Source organism: Pseudophryne corroboree, chromosome 1, assembly GCF_028390025.1.
Source record: "Pseudophryne corroboree isolate aPseCor3 chromosome 1, aPseCor3.hap2, whole genome shotgun sequence".
Classification (NCBI taxonomy): domain Eukaryota; kingdom Metazoa; phylum Chordata; class Amphibia; order Anura; family Myobatrachidae; genus Pseudophryne; species Pseudophryne corroboree.
This window is the reverse complement of record NC_086444.1, coordinates 82,843,631-82,870,249: the sequence shown is the minus strand read 5'-3', so window position 1 is coordinate 82,870,249 and position 26,619 is coordinate 82,843,631. Positions and strand designations below refer to the sequence as shown.

The window sequence follows — 26,619 nt, the reverse complement described above, 5'->3', positions numbered from 1 at the left end:
TCTGCGAAATAATAAAGGAAAGAAATTGAAACATACAAGGAATACACTAGTTTCTTTTTATATCAAACATTCTTGAAAATGTGTTTGGCACAGTGCTAAATCATATAGTTAACACTAAATATTTCAAGATACAATAAAATCGGGAGTTAAATCGTGTCTATAACCTTTAAAAAGGGATGAAAATAAAGATACTGGTTTATTTTAGCCTATACAAACTGTATAAACAATATTTTTATGCCTTGTGTCAAAAATGTAACTTTTACATAAAAGACTGCAAAATAATATAATTGGATTTAAAACAGCTTTACATTAAGAAATTCAAATGGAAACAGACAAGTAACAAAGAAGTAAAAAAATTTATTGCAGTATTTTCTCCAGCAGGTATTCTCGGGATCCCTTCTCGTATAATTTCAGGGTGACTTAGTACATCAAAATCTACATTTACAAACAAAAAAAATAATAATGTAAAAACAAAATAAAAAGGGAAAAAATAATCTCCTGCAGATAGGTCATAGATACTGCATGCTTTCCCCTCCCCCCCAACAGAATAAATTATATATGTCCAGAACATTCTGCCATTTTACAGCCTGGAAAAAAAATAAAATAAAAAATAAAAATGGTAAAAAATAAAATAAAAAAAATTTATGCTTCCCTGGAAACCGGGCTAAGCTAAAGAAAGCCATCCGCTGCTAGGTTAAACTCCAAGAACACTTTATTAAGAACATTAACAGACTAATTTTCAACATTCACTTGTTTATTTTTGTAATTTTTTTTTGTTTGTTTTTTTTAAACAGAAAGTATTCTTCAAGATATAAACAAATTTTTGTTAAACTATAATACAGTGGGAGTAAAAATGAACTGAGAAGTTTCTGCTGTACAACAGCGAAGGAAGCTCCCACAACAATGTTTTCCAAACATTTCCTTCAGGCCGCCAAGTTCCATTCTTACGCTTCATAAAACAGATCTTTAACATTTTTTTTATCTTATTTTTTTTGCCAGAATTTTGCTGAGATTTCAAGTTTGACTGTTCTCTTTTTCCTGTAAATTTGGCTGCAAATATACAAATGTATTATTAGCTGGAAGTCCCGTCCTTGGCTGCATACAGCGATCGTAAAGTCTGAGCAGTTTTATTAGTCAGCTTATTTGCGCTCGTTAGAGCTATTTTTTTGTGAATGATGTCCGACTCTTTAATTGTATCGACCCAAGGCACAAGCTTTCGTCCATCACGCCGTTTGGCTTCAACCCAAGTGCCACTGTAGGAGCCCGCCATCCACTGAACGCGATATCCGTGGCTGGTTTTCTGAATAACTTTAGCAATCTGTGGCCGGTCCTTGTACTTTGGGCAACAAATTGCAATTACATCCTGGGCTTCAACGGTCTCATTCATCTGTGCTCCCATGTCTGACGAGTCTGATAATCTTTTTGATTTTCTTAACTACACGGGGAGAGGTGAAAGAAAAAAGAGAGAGAGAGAGAGAGAGAGAATACGAGCTTCACTGGAAAGTCAGAGATACCAACACAAACAAAGAATTCTAAACCCCAGGCACCGTAGTAAGTTTGCCAGCACACATGCAAATCAGTCTGTGGGCCACATTTTAACCACCAGTGCCTAGGGAGTGTCCGGTCTTTAATGTGTACCACCGACAAACCGCATTCAAATTTCAAAATCTATAGGTGTGTTACAAAATTATAGCAAGATATTAGGGACAGAATAGAAGATGAAATCTAAATTAAAATTACCTTTTACTTTGGATAAATCTCAATTTCTACGTTTTTTTTTGCCTTTTCCGCTAAACCCTTTCTACAAAAAAAGATGTATAAAAGGTTAAGTCTAGCTACAAAATAGCTTCTTACCCCCACAGCAAATTACTCATCAGAAAAAAATCCTAGCTTGTAAAAAAAAAAAAAAAAATATGATAAAAAAAAAATAAAAAAATAAAAAAAAAAGACCACATCACGGGGACCACAACAGTCATTATCGCAACTCATCGTTCATAAAACAAGCACAGTAGCACACATCAGGGTTTGGGAATTTTTTGGGGCTTAAAATAATGCAAAATATTACAAAAAATTTCCAGGACATAAATTAAAAGAATCACTTTCTTGTTTATGTGTTGCTAATTGACATTAACACTTAATGTATTCAATTAGTGCCGTTTTTTCGACAAGTCGAAAAAAACTGCACTTTTCGCCCATTTTTAGGTCGAATTTACATGGCGAAAACCATGTGTATTGGCGTATTCGCCGCTGATGCATGTGTTTTGGTGAATTCACTGGGGTTTTCAGCACAATTTTTGCCCATGCCATTACAAAAAAAAAAAAAAAAAAAAAAAGGAAAATGGGCGAAAATGGATCAAAAAAACAGCGGAATACTGTGCCGAATTAGTGCAGTTTTTTCGACCAGTCGAAAAAACGGCACTTAATTGAATACCCCCCTCTTCCCCCCACAATATATATTTTTTTAAATGGCTGGGTCTGCAGTAGGACAGTACCTGATATCGGTCAGTGATGTACCATCCCTTCAGTATAGAATATTAAACTAATGGAAGCTTTTAAAAATCCAATTCTATGGTTTAGGTTCATTACTCTTATGCACTATAGCAGCACATAGGATTTATGATACTATATCAACCAAATCTCTCATACATTCCAACAACCATCACACAATACACTGCAATCTAAAGTAGTGGTATGAAACAGACTATTCTCTTTCTATGGAAAATCGATAGTGTTGTAAACAATTAAAGAAAAGGAATAGCCTGTCACAGACCACACGTCTATTTTTAAAAAAAAAAACGCAAAAAAACGAAGAAAAAAGAACCCCGGGATTGTGTCCTCAATCTGGATTCTGATCAGTGCTGTGGCAAGTAAATGTTTAATCACAACGCCCCTGTTGTTAAGAGTAGCAGCACGGACACGGATGTTTGGCGTCTTACTGATCCAACAACAATGGTTTGAAACTGATCACAGAGACCCAGGTAAGAGGTAATTTGAAAGTAAATATAAAAGTCTTGTCCACGGACCATGCATACAACAGGAATTAGTAGGGGGAAACAAAAAAACACAATAGGAATTTATAAGCAGCTGCTGGCAGAGGAACAAGGAAGCTTGGAGCTTAGGAGGTAAGAAGCTAGCAACAGACCAAGAGGTGTGAAGGACAAAGCGGAAAGAGCAAGGGGTTCATTTTAAAGACCAAGACTCATACACTCAGGAAACAGAGCAGCGAGGAATCCCCATATACATTATTCTTCCACATGCAACTAACCCACCCCAACATTATTACACAATGGTATATTGTGATACACTACAAATGATTAGTGTTATACATGCACAAGGAGTGTTGAGTACTGAAGAGGACACACAAGCGTGGCCTTATACAGTAGCATCAAGGTGTACAGATCATCAAAACGCAAGGCAGCAGGTGTGGGCTGAACCAATAGCCTGCCAATCAGCCCACGCAGGAGCAAATGACACTGCAGCCGAGGAACCAGTGACAGTCTGAAACACCAGGCTGCATGAACACGAGTATTGGTTTAGCCCACAAATAGGCTGTCTTCTCCTTTATCGCCACTAATCTATAACACACAAGTTAGTACGTGGCTACTTACCCCTGACGTGCCCCCAGCCTTCTCCTCCCCATCACTTTCCTCTTCCTCCGTCTCGGCCACATTATTCTTAGGACTGTTACCACCAAGTAAATTGGTAATGGCTTTATTTCGAGCATCCGTGCTTGCCGATACCTCTCCTTCTTCCTCCTCCTCATCAGGGTCTAAATGTTCCATTAGCAACTTGAACTGGAGAAATAAAAAATAAAAATAAAAAAAAAAGGACAATGTGAACCCGCAGGAACTAACTCAGAGGGGATCAGGTTAGTTTATACAATCTTGTAGATAGTCTATGCTGAGAAAACGTAAGGGCTGCTGTGCCTGCATTGGACGGCAGCTTTAGCACCTACATCTAGACAGTGTACAGGCAGTCCTGAGAGAACTGCACCCTGACAGAGGCTGACCTTGCTAGTATACCAGGGACAGAACTCCGTACAGGAATGCACTCACACATTATGGCATTCTCCTGTTTTCAACTGTGTGCAAATGCTGTTACATAGGGGCATATGTAACAAAGCAGTGATAAAATAAGAATTTACTTACCGATAATTCTATTTCTCATAGTCCGTAGTGGATGCTGGGGACTCCGAAAGGACCATGGGGAATAGCGGCTCCGCAGGAGACTGGGCACAAAGTAAAAGCTTTAGGACTAGCTGGTGTGCACTGGCTCCTCCCCCTATGACCCTCCTCCAAGCCTCAGTTAGGATACTGTGCCCGGACGAGCGTACACAATAAGGAAGGATTTTGAATCCCGGGTAAGACTCATTACCAGCCACACCAATCACACCGTACAACTTGTGATCTGAACCCAGTTAACAGCATGATAACAGAAGGAGCCTCTGAAAAGATGGCTCACAACAATAATAACCCGATTTTTGTAACAATAACTATGTACAAGTAATGCAGACAATCCGCACTTGGGATGGGCGCCCAGCATCCACTACGGACTATGAGAAATAGAATTATCGGTAAGTAAATTCTTATTTTCTCTAACGTCCTAGTGGATGCTGGGGACTCCGAAAGGACCATGGGGATTATACCAAAGCTCCCAAACGGGGGGAGAGTGCGGATGACTCTGCAGCACCGAATGAGAGAACTCCAGGTCCTCCTCAGCCAGGGTATCAAATTTGTAGAATTTAGCAAACGTGTTTGCCCCTGACCAAGTAGCTGCTCGGCAAAGTTGTAAAGCCGAGACCCCTCGGGCAGCCGCCCAAGATGAGCCCACTTTCCGTGTGGAATGGGCTTTTACAGATTTTGGCTGTGGCAGGCCTGCCACAGAATGTGCAAGCTGAATTGTACTGCAAATCCAACGAGCAATCGTCTGCTTAGAAGCAGGAGCACCCAGCTTGTTGGGTGCATACAGGATAAACAGCGAGTCAGATTTTCTGACTCCAGCCGTCCTGGAAACATATATTTTCAGGGCCCTGACTACGTCCAGCAACTTGGAATCCTCCAAGTCCCTAGTAGCCGCAGGCACCACAATAGGTTGGTTTAAGTGAAATGCTGAAAACACCTTAGGGAGAAATTGAGGACGAGTCCTCAATTCCGCCCTGTCCGAATGGAAAATCAGATAAGGGCTTTTACAGGATAAAGCCGCCAATTCTGACACGCGCCTGGCCCAGGCCAGGGCCAACAGCATGACCACTTTCCATGTGAGATATTTTAACTCCACAGATTTAAGTGGTTCAAACCAATGTGACTTTTGGAATCCAAAAAAAAAAAACTACATTGAGATCCCAAGTGCCACTGGAGGCACAAAAGGAGGCTGTATATGCAGTACCCCTTTTACAAACGTCTGAACTTCAGGGACTGAAGCTAGTTCTTTTTGGAAGAAAATTGACAGGGCCGAAATTTGAACCTTAATGGACCCCAATTTCAGGCCCATAGACACTCCTGTTTGCAGGAAATGTAGGAATCGACCCAGTCGAATTTCCACCGTCGGGCCTTACTGGCCTCGCACCACGCAACATATTTTCGCCAATTGCGGTGATAATGTTTTTGCGGTTACATCCTTCCTGGCTTTGATCAGGATAGGGATGACTTCATCCGGAATGCCCTTTTTCCTTCAGGATCCGGCGTTCAACCGCCATGCCGTCAAAGGCAGCCGCGGTAAGTCTTGGAACAGACAGGGTCCTTGCTGGAGCAGGTCCCTTCTTAGAGGTAGAGGCCACGGATCCTCCGTGAGCATCTCTTGAAGTTCCGGTTACCAAGTCCTTCTTGGCCAATCCGGAGCCACGAATATAGTGCTTACTCCTCACCATCTTATCAATCTCAGTACCTTGGGTATGAGAGGCAGAGGAGGAAACACATACCCTGACTGGTACACCCACGGTGTTACCAGAGCGTCTACAGCTATTGCCTGAGGGTCCCTGGACCTGGCGCAATACCTGTCGAGTTATTCCCAACGGTTTATAATCCTGTGGAAGACTTCTGGGTGAAGTCCCCACTCTCCCCGGGTGGAGGTCGTGCTGAGGAAGTCTGCTTCCCAGTTGTCCACTCCCGGAATGAATACTGCTGACAGTGCTATCCCATGATTTTCCGCCCAGCGAAGAATCCTTGCAGTTTCTGTCATTGCCCTTCTTTTACGTGGGTGACTGCCGTGATGTTGTCCGACTGGATCAACACCGGCTGTCCTTGAAGCAAAGGTCTTGCTAAGCTTAGAGCATTGTAAATGTCCCTTAGCTTCAGGATATTTATGTGAAGTGATGTCTCCAGGCTTGACCATAAGTCCTGGATATTCCTTCCCTGTGTGACTGCTCCCCAGCCTCGCAGGCTGGCATCCGTGGTTACCAGGACCCAGTCCTGAATGCCGAATCTGCGGCCCTCTAGAAGATGAGCACTCTGCAACCACCACAGGAGGGACACCCTTGTCCTTGGTGACAGGGTTATCCGCTGATGCATCTGAAGATGCGACCCGGACCATTTGTCCAGCAGGTCCCACTGGAAAGTTCTTGCGTGGAATCTGCCAAATGGGATTGCTTCGTAGGAAGCCCCCATTTTACCCAGAACCCTTGTGCATTGATGCACTGAGACTTGGCTCGGTTTGAGGAGGTTCCTGACTAGCTCGGATAACTCCCTTGCTTTCTCCTTCGGGAGAAACACCTTTTTCTGGACTGTGTCCAGGATCATCCCTAGGAACAGAAGACACGTCGACGGAACCAGCTGCGATTTTGGAATATTGAGAATCCAATCGTGCTGCCGCAACACTATCTGAGATAGTGCTACACCGACCTCCAACTGTTCCCTGGATCTTACCCATATCAGGGAATCGTCCAAGTAAGGGATAACTAAAATTCCCTTCCTTCGAAGGAACATCATCATTTTGGCCATTACCTTGGTAAAGACCCGGGGTGCCGTGGACCATCCCTACGGCAGCGTCTGAACTGATAGTGACAGTTCTGTACCATAAACCTGAGGTACCCTTGGTGAGAAGGGTAAATTTTGACATGAAGGTAAGCATCCTTGATGTCCCGAGACATCATGTAGTCCCCTTCTTCCAGGTTCGCAATCACTGCTCTGAGTGACTCAATCTTGAATTTGAACCTCTGTATGTAAGTGTTCAAAGATTTTAGAATCGGTCTCACCGAGCCGTCTGGCTTCGGTACCACAATAGTGTGGAATAATACCCCGTTCCCTGTTGCAGGAGGGGTACCTTGATTATCACCTGCTGGGAATACAGCTTGTGAATGGCTTCCAAAACTGCCTCCCTGTCCGAGGGAGACGTCGGTAAAGTCGACTTTTGGAAACGGCGAGGGGGAGACGTCTCGAATTCCAATATGTACCCCTGAGATATTACCTGAAGGATCCAGGGGTCTACTTGCGAGTGAGCCCACTGCGCACTGAAATTCATTGAGAACGGGCCCCCACCGTGCCTGAGCTTGTAAAGCCCTAGCGTCATACTGAGGGCTTGGCAGAGGCTGGAAAGGGTTTCTGTTCCTGGGAACTGGCTGATCTCTGCAGCCTTTTTCCTCTCCCTCTGTCCCGAGCAGAAAAGAGGAACCTTTTGTCCGCTTGCCAACAAAGGACTGCGCCTGATAATACGGCGTCTTAATTTGAGAGGCGACCTGGGGTACAAACGTGGATTTCCCAGCTGTTGCCGTGGCCACCAGGTCTAAAAGACCGACCCCAAATGTCCCCTTTCAAAGGCAATACTTCCAAATGACGTTTGGAATCCGCATCACCTGACCATTTTACTGGTAGAATTGGACAACGCACTTATACTTGATGCCAGTCGGCAATTATTCCGCTGTGCATCATGCATATATAGAAATGCATCTTTTAAATGCTCTATAGGCAATAATATACTATCCTTATCTAGGATATCAATATTTCCAGTCAGGGAATCCGACCATGCCAACCCAGCACTGCACCTCCAGGCTGAGGCGATAGCTGGTCGCAGTATAACACCAGTATGTGTGTAAATACCTTTTTTTGGATACCCTCCTGCTTTCTATCAGCAGGATCCTTAAGGGCGGCCATCTCATGAGAGGGTAGAGCCCTTGTTCTTACAAGCGTGTGAGCGCCTTATCCCCCCCTAGGGGGTGTTTCCCAATGCATCCTAACCTCTGGCGGGAAAGGGTATGCAGCCAATACTTTTTAAGAAATTATTAATTGTTATCGGGGGGAAACCCACGCATCATCACACATTTTATTTCTCAGATTCAGGAAAACTACAGGTAGTTTTTCCCTCACCGAACATAATACCCCTTTTTTGGTGGTACTCGTATTATCAGAAATGTATAAAACATTTTCCATTGTCTCAATCATGTATCGTGTGGCCCTACTGGAAATCACGGTTGTCTCTTCACCGTCGACACAGGAGTCAGTATCCGTGTCGGCGTCTGTATCTGCCATCTGCCTGACGGCCTATGAGACGTCTGGACAGGCACAAGCTGAGTAGCCGGCTGTCTCATGTCAACCACTGTTTTTTTTATATAGAGCTGACACTGTCACGTAATTTTCAACAGTACATCCACTCAGGTGTCGACCCCCTAGGGGGTGACATCACTGTTACAGACACTCTGCTCCGCCTCCACATCATTTTCCTCCTCATACATGTCGACACACACGTACCGACACCCAGCACACACACAGGGAATGCTCTGATAGAGGACAGGACCCACTTAGCCCTTTGGGGAGACAGAGGGAGAGTTTGCCAGCACACACCAGAGCGCTATATATGTATAGGGACAACCTTACAATAAGTGTCTAACCCTTATAGCTGCTTATATCTGTTATTTTGCCAAATAAGTGCCCCCCTCTCTTTTTTACCCTGTTTCTGTAGTTGCAGGATGCAGGGGAGATTCTGGGAGCCTTCCTACCAGCGGAGCTGTGTGGGAAAAATGGCGCTGTGTGCTGAGGAGATAGGCCCCGCCCCCTTCACGGCGGGCTCTTCTCCCGCTTTTTACTGGAAAACTGGCAGGGGTTAAATACATCCATATAGCCCAGGAGCTATATGTGATGTATTTTTCGCCAACTAAGGTAAATTCATTGCTTCCCAGGACGCCCCCCCCCAGCGTCCTGCACCCTCAGTGACTGGAGTGTGAAGTGTGCTGAGAGCAATGGCGCACAGCTGCAGTGCTGTGCGCTACCTTATGAAGACAGGAAAGTCTTCTGCCGCCGATTTATGGACCTCTTCTTGCTTCAGCATCTGTAAGGGGGCCGGCGGCGCGGCTCCGGGACCCATCCATGGCTGGGCCTGTGATCGTCCCTCTGGAGCTAATGTCCAGTAGCCTAAGAAACCCAATCCACTCTGCACGCAGGTGAGTTCGTTTCTCTCCCCTAAGTCCCTCGATGCAGTGAGCCTGTTGCCAGCAGGTCTCACTGAAAATAAAAAACCTATTTAAACTTTTACTCTAAGCAGCTCAGGAGAGCCACCTAGATTGCACCCTTCTCGTTCGGGCACAAAATCTAACTGAGGCTTGGAGGAGGGTCATAGGGGGAGGAGCCAGTGCACACCAGCTAGTCCTAAAGCTTTTACTTTGTGCCCAGTCTCCTGCGGAGCCGCTATTCCCCATGGTCCTTTCGGAGTCCCCAGCATCCACTAGGACGTTAGAGAAATAAGTGATAAGTGGAAGGTGATAATGCACCAGCCAATCAGCTCCTGTAATTTTTTCAAACCCGTAATGATTGGCTGGTGAGTTATCACTTTCCACTTATCACTTCTCCAGGTTTAATATATTTGCCCCATAGTTTTTTGTGTCTATCAGTGTGTGCACATGTGCAAGGCCCCCTGTCGGCATACATACACTCAGGAATAGAGATTGGTGCATACAAGTCGCATCAGCCCTATGACAGATGCAGTATCTCCTGAGCACGGCCTTATCTGTGGGTGGCTGAATGTCTTTTCACACTGCTACTTTCGTGACACGCCCACGACCGTCCCATAATATGCGTGCGCTTATACCTCCCAATCACCGCCCACTACATTACACGTCTCTCTAAAATCACAACTACGACTCTATACGAACACGATGGGGCTCGCATGAGCGGTTACACGACTGCTCCACTACGACATCAGCAGTGCACCCACTTTGTGAATCAGGCCCTATATGACAGGACGACACGTTATCTTCTGTTACACTGCCAGAGCATCTCCCATTGATAATACTGCCAGTTAGGAGGAAATGTAATTCAGAGTACATAGGGGTATATTCAATTAAAGTCGGATCCATTCCGACATGTATTTGTCGGAATGGATCCGACAACCCCTATTCAATCTCATCTTAATTCGACTTTTTCAAGTGAATTAAGATGAGGGACGCAGAGCAGAAGGGGGGCGAGATGCGGGGAGACCAGCGGGGGACAGCCGGCGGGCATACTGGGGAGATCAGCGCTACAGTAGCGCTGCAGCAGGATGTCACTCAGCCGCCTGACCTCACGGCAGTGTCCACCCGGCTTCAGCAAGCGTGCTGGAGCTGGGTGGAAGCTGCCGTGAGGTCGGGCGGCTGAGTGACATCCTGCTGTAGCGCTACCGTAGCGCTGATCTCCACTGTATGCCCCCCCCCCCCCCCCCCCCCGTCTCCCTGCGGCTCTCCCCCCTCTCCTCCTCTGGGTCCGCATCTCAGTCCGACATCTTTTGATGTTGGACTGAGATGGTCGAAAAGCGACACAAGCACATGAATCAGCAGCTATTCCGCCGATCCACGTGCTTTTCGACATTGAATAGGACGAATCACGTTTTGACCTTAAAAAGTCGAAAACTGCCGTCTTTTCGAAAACAGACGGCAGTTTTCGACACCAATTGAATATACCCCATAGTGTGTGAAGGGAAATACAAGAACCGGATCACATCACTTTACTTGGCGACCGCGGTATAGCCACAGAACACTTACATCCAAATATTGTTTAGCAATCGTCCTCTTGATGTCATCATTAATCTTTGTACAAGTCACGTCCCTCTTGAGAAACTCCAGAGTCTGCTTGGGGTGAAAATTGACCCCCGTTTTCCGGTTTATGGCCTTATCATACACTTTAGCCGATTCTGATGGGGAATACTTTTGAATTTTACTAGAGAGAAAATATATATATAAATTTACCTTTTGTAATAAGGACGGACACATAACATAACAGCAGTGCTTTCGGTGTACGTCTGACGATTTACACTAAAGGGGCCCATACATCAGCACACACAATTTATTGTTTGGCAGATCCTGTGATTTCCCAGCTATAAATTTCCCCAATCCATCCGATTTGCCCATACATTACAGAGATATATTTCAGTTATTTGCAGATCATTTAAGTCAGGCCTGGCCAACCTGTGGCTCTCCAGCTGTTGTAAAACTACAAGTTCCATCATGCCTTGCCACAGTTTTGCTATTAGGAAATGCTTAAACTTTGGCAGGGCATGCTGGGATGTGTAGTTTCACAACATCTGGAGAGCCACAGGTTGGCCAGGCCTGATTTAAGTTAAACAGATCTGTCAATCTTGAGACTCATCAGTTTACTAGAAATGGTCTGCAGATCTGCTGATTGTTACTCAAACACTAGCAATCGACAGTCCCAATGTATTAGTGAAATGAAACATGTATCTGTGAAATGAAACATGTATCTGTGAAACCTGATTTAACAATCCCAATCGATTCGCACAATCTGTAAACCTCATACATTGCAGATTTATTTGCACAATCGTCTGCAAATTGCCCCATTCGACTGCTGATAAATGGGCCATTTCAGACAATGCAATCACAGGGAAATGTGAATTTAGTCAAATGTACTGCGAAAGTATAAAAATGCTCAAAAACAAAACTCTACGTTGGAAATGTTTCTTAACTACAATAGTTACCTATCTGAGAAGCCACAGAGGTTTTTTAAATGCTGCTTCAACATTAGAAGTAAGAGAATTCCTTGTGAGGCATTTGCAAACTCTATAAGAGGAGCAGATTCGCTGGGCAGGCAGCTCAGGACGTGATCTACGTCGTCCTCATTGTCTGAGTCAGAATCTGAGGCCGCCCGCCTCCGCGACCTTCTCGGCTTGGCCACCTCTTCCTCACTTTCACTGCTACTTTCTTCTCCAGATGACTCCTGCTTGGTTTTTTTCTTGGGCTTCCCAGCTTGCACCATAGACTGAGAAAGGAAGGCATCATTCAGCTTTGCATCATTTACTACAACACAGTGTTATACAGTCTGTAAGCAGGGAATTCAATAAAATGTCCAGTGTCAACTTCTCTATAGATGCGTTTCCCACAACTACCTACTCAACCCCACCCACAGCAGCAATGCCCAGACAGCCCCACTTGTTTCTCTAATTAGTAACGGCATAAAGCATAACAGGGGATGTAGAAAAGCTACTAAAGCGGGCGGGCAATTCTTGACAGAGGAACGAGCCAAAATTCCTGAGAAGCATACAGAGAAATGGGTTGACTAGGACAAGAAACTTACCTCTCTAAATGACTGCAATAGATTGCTACCAGAAACCGATAATGTAATGTCTATATGATGCATAATGAACAGAGGCTCCTCCTGACTTTGATATGGAAACCCGGCTAGATTGTCCGCTATGTACAAGAGCATATTTACTTCTGTTCTCTAAAAGAGACAAAATGAAAAATATTTCAAAACGCATTTAAAAAAATAAACTAAAAAGTAGCTTTTAAAAAAACAACAACACTGTCACATTATTATAGTACTTTTTCCAAAATACAGAGAATGTTTGTAGAATGCATGGTAATTCGTAAAGTGGACACTAGGGGGAAGTGTCCTACCCAGTGTTAAGGATTATAAAAAAAAAAACAAATGTGTAATGAGGTTGGCCATGTTGCCCACCTTTCTTGTACAACTGCTAAAGAACCAACCGGGATGAGTAGAAGCACTTGTAAAACTTGCCCAGATCTACACAGGAAACTCTACAGATCATTTGCTGCATGCAGCGGATGATGACATTTAGATGCATGCTTAATACAAGAAGATATTCTGTAGCTTAAAGCTGGTACATCATCAGGGAGACGACTGCCTTCCCTATAAACTGCTAGCTAGGGACTACAGTTAGGATTGTAAATCTCAGATCTGTCCTTATTGATAAAGATGACTATTACTAATAATTAAACTAAAACCCACTAATAATCCAATTTAATGCTGTGTAAACTAGTAGTTCTATAAATAAAAATGCTTATGGTTACGCAGACTGTTAAGAGTCGTTATAATGCAGGGAGCACTGCGTCATGGAAGATGAAAGAATGGATGTTATAGGCGGAGTATGTATCTGTCCGTACCGCAGCATCATCAAACAGGTTGAGTAAGGAGATCAGGAAAGCGCGTCTGTGCTGCCGGTTGGTCCGGATCATCGAATAAAGATGGCAGCAGAGAGCGCTGGTGGATTCGTCCTGCCGGAAGCCACGCACTATTCGCTTTGCGTCGGAAATGATGGCTTGCTGCACCTGGTAGGACATCTTGATGCCGGCCACTGCTTTCATCTACAATGGAAAGCAAAGGACATTATTAATGTGCTGGTAAGTTACAGAACGCTGGGGGAAGTCCTGGGCTATATACTGGGGGGAGACGGACTCACATGGATGAATCCAGTGTATTTCTTGTCTATTTCCACCAGCTGCTGATCTGCTTTGTTCCGCATGGATGGCTCAGGGTCTGTCCCCATTGCAATCAGATAGGGCACACACTGAAATTACAGCAAAGGCTGAGTTAAAATTGACAAATTAAAACTTGAGCGGAGACCACACAAGCTTATAATACACAGTCTATAAAAGCGCTTCACTGGCTAACGCAAATACAACTAAAAGCAGTTTTTTCTGTAGTTTCACTTGTAAACGGTAAAACAGGATAGTTCTACCTCTGTTTGTAACCAGTTATTTATATAGCGCACACATATTCCGCAGCGCTGTACAGAGAATATTTGGCTATTCACATCAGTCCCTGCCCCAGTGGAGCTTACAATCTATATATGCCCTACCACATGTGCACACAAACAAATTCACTCTAGGGTTAATTTTGTTGGGAGCCTAGTATATTTTTGGAGTGTGGGAGGAAACCGGAGTACCCAGAGGAAACCCACGCAAGTACGGGGAGAATATACAAACTCCACACAGTTAGAGCCATGGTGGGAATTGAACCCATGACCTCAGTGCTGTGAGGCAGTAATGCTAACCATTACACCGTCCGTACTGCCCAGAGTTCTGTTACATCCTTCTCTCTGAGAATGAAGGAACAGTGGATAGAGCCTCTGCACAGAGGCTCAGTTGGGAATGTGGGCACACAGTCTGTAACCATACCCTCTGTACCATCCAGCTTGCTAGCAAGTTTTTTTTTTTTTTTTTCAAGTACAACCAACAGCCGAAAACAAGGGACTCTAACATAACAAGGTTAGGCGATCAGTCCTTCATCTTACTGGGGGACAGTGGGACCTTTGTGAAACCTTAACGGGTGTATAAGGTTAGTGCATGACGTGCACAACCACCTTCCTTTCAAAACCGGCATCTACAGATTCAAAATCACTAACTCTGTAGAACCTAGTAGATACAGCCTGAGCAGTAACCCAACACAGCTTACCTACCAGGGCTCCTTGCTGCGTTGCTCAGGAGGCGCACACTGAGCTCTTAGAATTTGCAGGAAAAAGATGGTCCCACGTAGTGTAAGCTCATCAAATTATTCATCTAGCAATGGTCTACATATAGGCAGGCCAACCATACCTCGTGCGTATTGCAGAGAACAACCGTGATCCTTACACTTCCAAAGACTGACCGCTGCCAAAGGTCAGGATCCCAATATCCTGATGGAAACTGGGTACCACCTTACACTTTTTCTGACAGAAAATGTAGAGCAGAGATCTGAAATAAAGAACTAAGGCACAGCTAGGAGAGAGAAACTACCAATCAATCCACTGGCATTTATTTTTATAAAAACAGCCTGTAACATGACAGGAGTGTATTGGTTAGTACTTTTCCGCTCTCCAAGCTTTGATAAAGCTGGCCTTAAGTCACAAACCACTGATGTACAGGAACAAAATAAAAAGAGACGTACAAATGTGTCATCATGCATATTTGACGCAGTCGCGCCAAACAGTCCCTCTAAGTGCGTCAGGTCTCGTGAGACACTGCTACCGTCGGCAGTCTCTTGGCGAAAATGCTTCTTAAGTGCAGCACGATGCAGCTGGGATGCACCAGGAAACTCTGCTAATTAATTTTATATGTAACACTTGTATATCTATGTGCGACTGAGTCTGCATATGAGCTGCTATGATACAGCGACCGTGGTTTTACTGCTTATCAAGTTCTGTTATGATACATATAGACTCAGTCACACACAGATTTACAAGTATCACATATGAGGACAGTCACAATGCTCGAGTGGAACGGCTAAGACTGAACTGCCTCAAATGTCAAACAATCTTCCCTAAAACACTGTTCTGAGAGGCAGTGACACAAACCTTTATTTTTCTGTCAAGAACGCCTTCTATTGTGTTGCACTGAACAGTAGCCCTAAGATGATGATAACTGGGTAGTTACTAGACTATCTTTGGAAGTTGGACTGTAGATCTGGGCCATCACTGGAACATACGCCTGAAGCAAGGTCAATGACCACACTTTGATCAGTAGATCATCCAAATAAAGACCCCCATATATCAGCAACATATTGCCGCAATGTTTAAAAATTTTGATTCCTCGATCCCATTAGAAAATGGATGGGATTGTCAAATCTGTGATTTTTAAAATGAAGAATTTCCCCAACGGATTGGTGGTTCTGGTTGGGGAATCAGGGATTAGATATATGGGGTCTTTAGGCACTATAGTCAACCCTTGGAGCTCAGATTTGCAGCCATAACTGCCATGATCAAGGTGATTACCATTGGCGCGGTCACCAGGCCAAAACCTGAAATTTTAATTGATGATTGTGAACTTCAAAATTGAGAAAACAGTGATGACATTCAAAGATACAAACATGAAAATACACCTGTTTTATGTCCATTGAGACTATGAACTCGCCCTATGACAAGCTGGTTATGAAAGATCTCAGAGACTGCATGTGAAACGGGTCCAGTCAAAGCTGTGTTTAGAGACTTCACATTCAAGGCGTGTCATTAGAATAGGTCTAGCTTTTGCGCAATGAAGAGTTTTGAATAGAAACTTTATACTTTCTGCTCTTTCACAACTGGAATTATCAAAATTACTGGTTTCATCTCTCGTGAAAAGCCATCTAGGAGTGGACGTCAGGAGATCCAACAAAAACACCTTGATCTACGATTTTGCTCATCCATTTGAAGCAGACATGTACCACAGAGCCCAGAAAAGACGTAGACTGGCTTCAAAAAGGAGTGGAGGAATGACCGGGATCACTTGCTTTTCTACTAGAATTAAATTACTTAAACCTAGACACCCTTGGACTAGAAGCATTGATGGGCAGAAGAGTCTTACTAATCATGGTCTTATAAAATAGGATTTTAATTACCTAAATCCTTTTCTCGTAGTCCGTAGGGGATACTGGGAATCCATTTAGTACCATGGGGTATAGACAGGTCCACTAGGAGCATTGGGCACTAAGAATTTGATAGTGTGCGCTGGCTCCTCCCTCTATGCCCCTCCTACCAGACTCAGTCTAGGAAACTGTGCCCGAAGAGACGGACATACTTTGAGAGAAGGATAGATAAGGAAAGTGGTGAGATTATGAACACACAAAACAAGAGGAAAGCTATGCTAACCAAACTTGTAACCAGGAACAGCAACAGCTGAACCAACCAGAATACTTAACCAAGTAACAGTGCAGGAAAAACGAAGCACTGGGCGGGCGCCCAGTATCCCCTATGGACCACGAGAAAAGGATTTACCGGTAGGTAATTAAAATCCTATTTTCTCTTACGTCCTTGGGAATACTGGGAATCCATTTAGTATCATGGGGAAGTACCAAAGCTTCCAAACCAGGTGGGAGTGCTGAGGTTCCTGCAGATCCGATTGACCAAACTGAAGGTCCTCAGAGGTCAAAGTATCGAACTTGTAAAACTTTGAAAATGTGTTCGAACCTGACCAAGTAGCTGCTCGGCAGAGCTGTAAAGCAGAGACACCCCGGGTAGCCGCCCAAGAAGAACCCACTAACCTAGTAGAGTAGGCCGGTACAGATTTTGGAACCGGCAATCCTGTCGTGTAATAAGCATGATGGATAGTGAGCCTGATCCAGCGTGCAATAGACTGCTTTGAAGCAGGAAACCCAATCTTATTGGGATCAAAGAAAACGAACAGAGTCCGATTTCCTGTGATGAGCTATAAATTTTACATACACCTTCAAAGCCCTCACATCATCAAAAGACTTTGAAGTAGCAGAGGTGTCCGTAACAGCCGGAACCAAAATAGGTTGGTTGATGTGAAACGCGGACATCACTTTAGGAAGAAATTGCTGACGAGTTCTGAGTTCAGCTCTGTCCTCATGGAAAATTAAGTAGGCACTCTTGTGAGACAACACCCCTAGCTCAGACACAGGTCAGTGTGACAGTCTTCCACGTAAGGTACTTTAGGTCCGCCTCCTGTAAACAAGTCTGATTGGAGGAACTGCAGCACCAAATTGAGATACCAAGGTGCCGTGGGAGGCACAAAGGGAGACTGGATGTGCAGAACACCTTTCAAGAACGTCTGGACCTCAGGGAGAGAAGCCAATTGTTTCTGAAAGTAAATAGACAAGGCCGAAATCTGGACTTTAACGGAACCTAGGCATAGGCCTACATCCACTCCCGACTGCATAAAAAGCAGGAGACGTCCGAGATGAAATTCTACCGCAGAATATTGTTTGCTCTCACACCAAGAGACATACTTCTTCCATACACGGTGGTAATGTTTAGACGTTACCCCCTTTCTGGCTTGCATCATAGTCGGGGTGACCCTGTCAGGAATCCCTCTCCTGGCTAGAATCAGTCGTTCAACGTCCATGTTGTTAAACGAAGCCGCGGTAAGTCTTGATAGACGTACGGGCCCTGTTGCAGAAAATCCTCGAGAAGAGGTAGAGGCCACAGATCTTCGATTAGCATCTCGAGAAGATCCGCCTACTAGGCCCTTCGAAGCTAGTCCGAAGTAATGAGGATTGCTTGAACCTTTTCCCTTTTTATTCCCTTTAGAATTCTTGGGATCAGAGGAAGTAGCGGAAACACGTACACCAGCTGGTAGACCCACAAAGTTGTCAGAGCGTCTACCGCTACTGCATGCGGGTCCCTTGACCTGGAACAATACCGCTTGAGCTTCTTGTTGAGTCGAGAACCCACCATGTCGATCTGTGAATATCCCCACCAACGTGTCAACCACTGGAACACCTTTGGGTGGAGACCCCAATGAACCGGGTGACTGTAGGTCGTGTCTGCTGAGGAAGTCCGCTTCCCAGTTGTCTACTCCCGGAATGTAGACCGCCGACAACGCCACAGCGTGTTTTTCCGCCCAGAGGAGAATTCTTGACACCTCCTGACATTGCTGCTCTGATTTTCGTTCCGCCCTGTCAGTTTATGTACGTTACCACCGTAACATTGTCCGACTGGACTTGAATGGCCTGATTCCGAGGTAGAGATGAGGCCTGCAGAAGGGCGTTGTAGATTGCCCTGAGTTCCAAGATGTTTATTGGAAGGACGACTTCCCGACTTGACAATCTTCCTTGAAACTGCACCCCCTGGGTGACTGTTCCCCAACCTCTGAGGCTTGCGTCTGTGGTTAGCAGTATCCAATTCTGAATCCCGAACCTCCGACCCTCGACGAGGTGAGAAGTCTGTAGCCACCACCGAAGGTAGATTCTGGCTCTTGGCGACAGACCGATCCTCTGGTGCATGTGAAGATGCAATCTGGACCATTTCCGGACCATTTGTCCAACAGATCCAGCTGGAAGGGCCTCGCATGAAACCTTCTGTACTGAAGAGTCTCGTAAGAGGCCACCATTTTCCCCAGAAGGCGAATGCACAGAGATCCGGGTCGGCTTCAGGACAGCCTGAACCATCGACTGGATTACCATAGCCTTCTCCAAGGGAAGAAACACACTCTCTGTCCAGTATCATTCCCAGAAAAGGAAGCCTCTGCGTCGGTTCCAGACAAGATTTTGGTAAATTCAGAATCCAATGCTGTCCAACAACCTCTCCCTGGATGGTGCCTTTATCAGAAGATCGTCCAGGTACGGAATTTTGTTCACTCCCTGTTTGCGGAGTAGAACATCTCGGCCATCACTTTGGTGAACACTCTCGGTGCCGCAGAGAGACCAAATGGCAGGGACTGGAACTGGTAGTGACAGTCCTGCAGTGCAAAACGTAGATAAGCCTGATGAGGCAGCCAGATCAGAATGTGAAGGTACGCATCTTGATATCCAGAGACACTAAGAATACCTCCTCCTCCAGACCTGAGATCACCGCTCTCAGACTCCATCTTGAATTTGAACACTCGTAAGTACGGGTTCAGCGACTTGAGGTTCAAAATCGGTTTTTGGACAGCCGTGATAAAGCTTTGTCCACAGTGGAGGGTGACTCCCACTTTTCCCTATCCCCCGAGGGGATCGGATATGCCACCGGAATTCTCTTGGGAATCTGAAACTTCTTGTCACGATTTTCCCAAACCTTTTCAAAAAGAGTGTTCAGTTCATGAGAGGGAGGAAACATTACTTCAGGTTTCTTTCCTTTATACATGCAGACCCTTGTATCAGGAACATGATTTTATTGCCACAATCATGCACTGAATGCTCTTAGCCAGTTTTGGATGTAATCTGGCATCACTGCAGTCGACACTGGAGTCAGAGTCCGTGTTGGTATCTGTATCTGCTATCTGGGTAAATGAACGCTTTTGTGACCCCGAGGGGGTCTGAACCTGGGACAACACATCCTCTACGGATATTTTCCATGCCTGGTTTTGAGACTCAGATTTATCCAATCTTTTATTCAACCGAACCACATTCGCATTCAAAGCATTTACCCAATCAGGAGTCGGCGGTGCCGACAGGGTCACTCCCACAGCCGTTTCTTTCCCTAATCCAGTCTCCTCCTGGGAAGAGCACTCTGCCTCAGACATGTCGACACACAGGCACAGACACCCACAAACACACTGGGCATATAGGGGACAGACCCACAGTAAAGCCTGTCAAAGAAACACAGAGGGAGTTTGCCAGCTCACAACCCAGCGCTTATCCCAGTTCTGAACACTTTTATATAAAGACCCAGACCTGTTCGCGCTTTTATATTACATTAAATAGCACCAAATATACTGTGCCCCACCCGTTTTGCACCTTGTTACTTGTACAGCAGTGAAGAGGAAGGCCAGCGTCTCTGCAGCTCTGTGGAGAGAAAATGGCGCTGGTGAGAGCTGTGAGGGCTAAGCCACGCCCCTCAATGGCGCGCTTCAGCCCCGCTATTTTATCAAATATTTAAACTGGCGGGGGACCGGATTCAGTGCCTAGGCACTTAAAAACCACTTTTGCCAGGTCATATTGAGGATTTACATGCTGCCCAGGGCCGCCCCCCCGCCCTGCACCCTGTAGTGCTGCTGTGTGTGGGAGCATGGCGCGCAGCACGCCCGCTTTGCGGTACCTCAAAGCAGTCACTGAAGTCTTCTGATCTTCTTCTACTCACCCGTCTTCTGACTTCTGGCTCTGCAAGGGGGTGACAGCGGGCTCTGGGAACGAGCATCTAGGCGTACCTAGCGTTCAGACCCTCAGGAGCTAATGGTGTACTGTAGCCTAAGAAGCAGAGCCTTGAAACTCAAGAAGTAGGTCTGCTTCTCTCCCCTAAGTCCCACGATGCAGGGAGACTGTTGCCAGTAGTTCTCCCTGAAAATAATAAACCTAACCAAGTCTTTTTCTGAGAAACTCTGGAGAGCTCCCCAGTGTACAACCAGTCTCACTGGGCAGAGATTCTAAACTGGAGTCTCGAGGAGGGGCATAGAGGGAGGAGCCAGTTCACACCCCTTTTAAAGTCTTAAAGTGCCCATGTCTCCTGCGTATCCCGTCCAAACCCCATGGTTCTTGAAGCGTCCCCAGCATCCTCTAGGACGTATCAGAAATCTGTCTTACCGAACCGTCCGGTTTCGGTACTATAAACAAGTTGGAGTAATACCCCTTGTTTTGCAGAGGAGGTGGAACTGGAACAATGACCTGAGTCTGTACCAGTTTTTGAATGGCGTCCTGTAAGGTTATACTTGCCTTTTGTGAAACTGGTAAGCCTGACTTGAATAATCTGTGTGGTGGAAGCTCCTGAAACTCCAGTCTGTAGCCCTGGGAAATAAGATCTATGACCCAGGGATCCTGGCACGAGATGTGACTGAAATTTTTTTAATCGGGCTCCCACCTGCCAGTCCTCCAGGCATCGCGGTCCTCCGTCATGCTGAAGGCTTTGAGGAAGCAGAGCTTGAGCTCTGTTCCTGCGAATCGGCAGATGCTGGTTTGCGTACTTTACCTCTAGCGCCTCTGGTGGCAGTATAAGAACCTCTAGCTTTGCCCTTAAACTTGGCAGTCCGAAAGGACTGTAGATTAGGTCCTTAGTAGGCCTTCCTGGCTGGGGGAGCTGCAGAAGGAAGATATGTGGACTTACCCACAGTAGCTTTGAAGATCCATTGTCTAGTTTGTCTCCAAATAAGGCCTCTGCTTTGAAGGATAGTCCTTCCACACCTTTCCTGGAGTCCGCATCAGCAGTCCACTGGCATAGCCATAAGCCACTGCGTGCTGACACTGCCACAGCAGTGGTGCGCGCATTAAGCAAGCCTATTTCTTTTATGGCTTAAAGTTCGCAGAGTCTTGTATATGTTGCAGGAGTAAAATAATCTCCCCTTGAGGCAAGGTATCTAACCCCTCAATTAGGTTACCCGACCAATTGGCAATGTCCTTAGTAATTCACCCACATGCTACAGTGGGTCTCTGGGCCACCCCCGTAGCTGTATACAAGGATTTGAGTGTAGTCTCAAATCTACAATCAGCCGTGTCTTTTAGGGAGGCTGCACCCGGAACAGGCAATAAAATATTTAGTGACAGCCTGGATAATGATGCATCAACTATCGGTGGATTTTCCCATTTTTTCCTGTCCTCAGGAGGAAAAGAAAAAATAAGAATTTACTTACCGATAATTCTATTTCTCGTAGTCCGTAGTGGATGCTGGGGACTCCGTCAGGACCATGGGGAATAGCGGCTCCGCAGGAGACAGGGCACAAAAATAAAGCTTTAGGATTAGGTGGTGTGTACTGGCTCCTCCCCCTATGACCCTCCTCCAAGCCTCAGTTAGGATACTGTGCCCGGACGAGCGTACACAATAAGGAAGGATATTGAATCCCGGGTAAGACTCATACCAGCCACACCAATCACACCGTATAACTTGTGATCTGAACCCAGTTAACAGTATGACAAACGTAGGAGCCTCTGAACAGACGGCTCACAACAATAACAACCCGAATTTGTTTGTAACAATAACTATGTACAAGTATTGCAGACAATCCGCACTTGGGATGGGCGCCCAGCATCCACTACGGACTACGAGAAATAGAATTATCGGTAAGTAAATTCTTATTTTCTCTAACGTCCTAAGTGGATGCTGGGGACTCCGTCAGGACCATGGGGATTATACCAAAGCTCCCAAACGGGCGGGAGAGTGCGGATGACTCTGCAGCACCGAATGAGAGAACTCAAGGTCCTCCTCAGCCAGGGTATCAAATTTGTAGAATTTTGCAAACGTGTTTGCCCCTGACCAAGTAGCAGCTCGGCAGAGTTGTAATGCCGAGACCCCCCGGGCAGCCGCCCAGGATGAGCCCACTTTCCTTGTGGAATGGGCCTTGACAGATTTAGGTTGTGGCAAGCCTGCCACAGAATGTGCAAGTTGAATTGTGCTACAAATCCAACGAGCAATCGTCTGCTTAGAAGCAGGAGCACCCATCTTGTTGGGTGCATACAATATAAACAGTGAGTCAGACTTTCTGACTCCCGCCGTTCTTAAAATATATATTTTCAATGCCCGGACCACGTCCAACAACTTGGAATCCTCCAAATCGTTAGTAGCCGCAGGCACCACAATACGCTGGTTCAGGTGAAACGCTGACACCACCTTAGGCAGAAAATGAGGACGCGTCCGCAGTTCTGCCCTGTCCGTATGGAAAATCAGATATGGGCTCTTATATGATAAAGCCGCCAATTCTGATACTCTCCTGGCTGAAGCCAGGGCCAGTAGCATGGTTACTTTCCATGTAAGATACTTCAACTCCACCGATTTGAGCGGCTCAAACCAATGGGATTTGAGAAAATCCAAGACTACATTAAGATCCCACGGTGCCACTGGGGGCACAACCGGGGGCTGTATATGTAGTACTCCTTTTACAAAAATCTGGACTTCAGGAACTGAAGCCAATTCTTTCTGGAAGAAAATCGACAGGGACGAAATTTGAACCTTAATGGACCCCAATTTGAGGCCCATAGACAATCCTGTTTGCAGGAAATGTAGGAATCGACCCAGTTGAAATTCCTCCGTGGGGGCCTTCCTGGCCTCACACCACGCAACATATTTCCTCCAAATGCGGTGATAATGTTGTGCAGTCACCTCCTTCCTGGCTTTTACCAGTGTAGGAATGACCTCTTCCGGAATGCCTTTTTCCCTTAGAATTCGGCGTTCAACCGCCATGCCGTCAAACGCAGCCGCGGTAAGTCTTGGAATAGACACGGTCCCTGCTGAAGCAGGTCCCGTCTTAGAGGTAGAGGCCACGGATCCTCCGTGAGCATCTCTTGAAGTTCCGGGTACCAAGTTCTTCTTGGCCAATCCGGAGCCACTAGTATCGTTCTTACTCCCTTTTGCCGTATAATTCTCAGTACTTTTGGTATGAGAGGCAGAGGAGGGAACACATACACTGACTGGAACACCCACGGTGTTACCAGAGCGTCCACAGCTATTGCCTGAGGGTCTCTTGACCTGGCGCAATACCTGTCCAGTTTTTTTGTTGAGGCGGGACGCCATCATATCCACCATTGGTTTTTCCCAACGGTTCACAATCATGTGGAAGAGTTCTGGATGAAGTCCCCACTCTCCCGGGTGTAGATCGTGTCTGCTGAGGAAGTCTGCTTCCCAGTTGTCCACTCCCGGAATGAATACTGCTGACAGTGCTATCACATGATCTTCCGCCCAGCGAAGAATCCTTGCAGCTTCTGCCATTGCTGTCCTGCTTCTTGTGCCGCCCTGTCTGTTTACGTGGGCGACTGCCGTGATGTTGTCCGACTGGATCAACACCGGCTGACCCTGAAGCAGGGGTTTTGCCAGACTTAGAGCATTGTAAATCGCTCTTAGCTCCAGTATATTTATGTGAAGAGACATCTCCAGGCTTGACCATACTCCCTGGAAGTTTCTTCCCTGTGTGACCGCTCCCCAGCCTCTCAGACTGGCATCCGTGGTCACCAGGACCCAGTCCTGTATGCCGAATCTGCGGCCCTCTAACAGATGAGCACTCTGCAACCACCACAGAAGAGACACCCTTGTCCGTGGCGATAAGGTTATCCGCTGATGCTTCTGCAGATGTGATCCGGACCATTTGTCCAGCAGATCCCACTGAAAATTCGTGCGTGGAATCTGCCGAATGGAATCGCTTCGTAAGAAGCCACCATCTTTCCCAGGACTCTTGTGCATTGATGCACAGACACTTTCCCTGGTTTTAGGAGGTTCCTGACAAGTTCGGATAACTCCCTGGCTTTCTCCTCCGGAAGAAACACCTTTTTCTGAACCGTGTCCAGAATCATTCCCAGGAACAGCAGACGTGTCGTCGGGGTCAACTGAGATTTTGGAAAATTCAGAATCCACCAGTGTTGTTGCAGCACTAGTCGGGTTAGTGCTACTCCGTCCTCCAGCTGTTCTCTGGACCTTGCCCTTATCAGGAGATCGTCCAAGTAAGGGATAATTAATACGCCTCTTCTTCGCAGAAGAATCATCATTTCGGCCATTACCTTGGTAAAGACCCGAGGTGCCGTGGACAATCCAAACGGCAGCGTCTGAAACTGATAATGACAGTTTTGCACCACGAACCTGAGGTACCCTTGATGTGAAGGGCAAATTGGGACATGCAGGTAAGCATCCTTTATGTCCCCTTCTTCCAGATTCGCTATCACTGCTCTGAGTGACTCCATCTTGAACTTGAATTTTTGTATGTACAGGTTCAAAGATTTCAGATTTAGAATAGGTCTTACCGAGCCGTCCGGCTTCGGTACCACAAATAGCGTGGAGTAATACCCCTTTCCCTGTTGTAGGAGGGGTACCTTGACTATCACCTGCTGAGAAAACAGCTTGTGAATGGCTTCCAATACCGTCGCCCTGTCTGAGGGAGACGTTGGCAAAGCAGACTTTAGGAACCTGCGAGGGGGAGACTTCTCGAATTCCAACCTGTAACCCTGAGATACTACCTGCAGGATCCAGGGGTCCACCTGTGAGCAAGCCCACTGTGCGCTGAAATTCTTGAGTCGACCCCCCACCGCTCCTGAGTCCGCTTGTAAGGCCCCAGCGTCATGCTGAGGGCTTTGCAGAACCCTGAGAGGGCTTCTGTTCCTGGGCAGGGGCTGCTTGCTGCCCTCTCTTACCCCTTCCTCTGCCCCGAGGCAGATATGACTGTCCTTTTGTCCGCTTGTTCTTATAGGACCGAAAGGACTGCGGCTGAAAAGACGGTGTCTTTTTCTGTTGGGAGGGGGTCTGAGGTAAAAAGGTGGATTTTCCGGCAGTTGCCGTGGCCACCAGATCCGATAGACCGACGCCAAATAATTCCTCCCCTTTATACGGCAATACTTCCATATGTCGTTTGGAATCCGCATCACCTGACCACTGTCGCGTCCATAAACTCCTTCTGGCAGATATGGACATCGCATTTACTCTCGATGCCAGAGTGCAAATATCTCTCTGAGCATCTCGCATATAAAGGAAAGCATCCTTTAATTGCTCTATAGTCAATAAAATACTGTCCCTATCCAGGGTATCAATATTTTCAGTCAGGGAATCCAACCAGACGACCCCAGCACTGCACATCCAGGCTGAGGCGATGGCTGGTCGCAGTATAACACCAGTATGTGTGTATATACTTTTTAGGGTAGTTTCCAGTCTCCTATCAGCTGGATCCCTGAGGGCGGCCGTATCAGGAGACGGTAACGCCACTTGTTTTGATAAGCGTGTGAGCGCCTTATCCACCCTAGGGGGTGTTTCCCAGCGCGCCCTAACCTCTGGCGGGAAAGGGTATAATGCTAATAACTTTTTTGAAATTAGCACTTTTCTATCTGGGTTAACCCACGCTTCATCACATACATCATTTAATTCCTCTGATTCAGGAAAAACTACAGGTAGTTTTTTCACCCCCCACATAATACCCCTTTTTGTGGTACTTGCAGTATCAGAGATATGCAAAGCCTCCTTCATTGCCGTGATCATATAACGTGTGGCCCTACTTGAAAATACGTTTGTTTCATCACCGTCGACACTAGATTCAGTGTCTGTGTCTGGGTCTGTGTCGACCGACTGAGGTAAAGGGCGCTTTACAGCCCCTGACGGTGTCTGAGACGCCTGGGCAGGTACTAACTGGTTTGCCGGCCGTCTCATGTCGTCAACTGATTTTTGTAATGTGCTGACATT

The 26,619-nt window shown here is 46.1% G+C and overlaps 1 protein-coding gene across 4 annotated transcripts in view; it reads right to left on the bottom strand.

Moving 5' to 3' along the window:
* Window positions 1–275: 275 nt before the first annotated feature.
* Window positions 276–26,619, bottom strand: part of NIPBL (NIPBL cohesin loading factor) — a 319,095-nt gene continuing 292,751 nt past the window's right edge. For 2 of the 4 annotated variants that reach the window (XM_063961082.1, XM_063961092.1), the window contains exons 41-47: window positions 13,612–13,719; window positions 13,316–13,516; window positions 12,486–12,632; window positions 11,890–12,170; window positions 10,940–11,114; window positions 3,609–3,794; window positions 276–1,435 (exon numbers count right to left, since the gene is read on the bottom strand). In XM_063961082.1, the coding sequence (XP_063817152.1) occupies window positions 1,073–1,435; window positions 3,609–3,794; window positions 10,940–11,114; window positions 11,890–12,170; window positions 12,486–12,632; window positions 13,316–13,516; window positions 13,612–13,719 (1,461 nt within the window). In that variant the 3' untranslated portion in view covers window positions 276–1,072. Of the gene's footprint in view, window positions 1,436–1,735; window positions 1,802–3,608; window positions 3,795–10,939; window positions 11,115–11,889; window positions 12,171–12,485; window positions 12,633–13,315; window positions 13,517–13,611; window positions 13,720–26,619 lie in introns of those variants that run through there. The other 2 variants (XM_063961101.1, XM_063961110.1) reach the window with 2 other exon arrangements.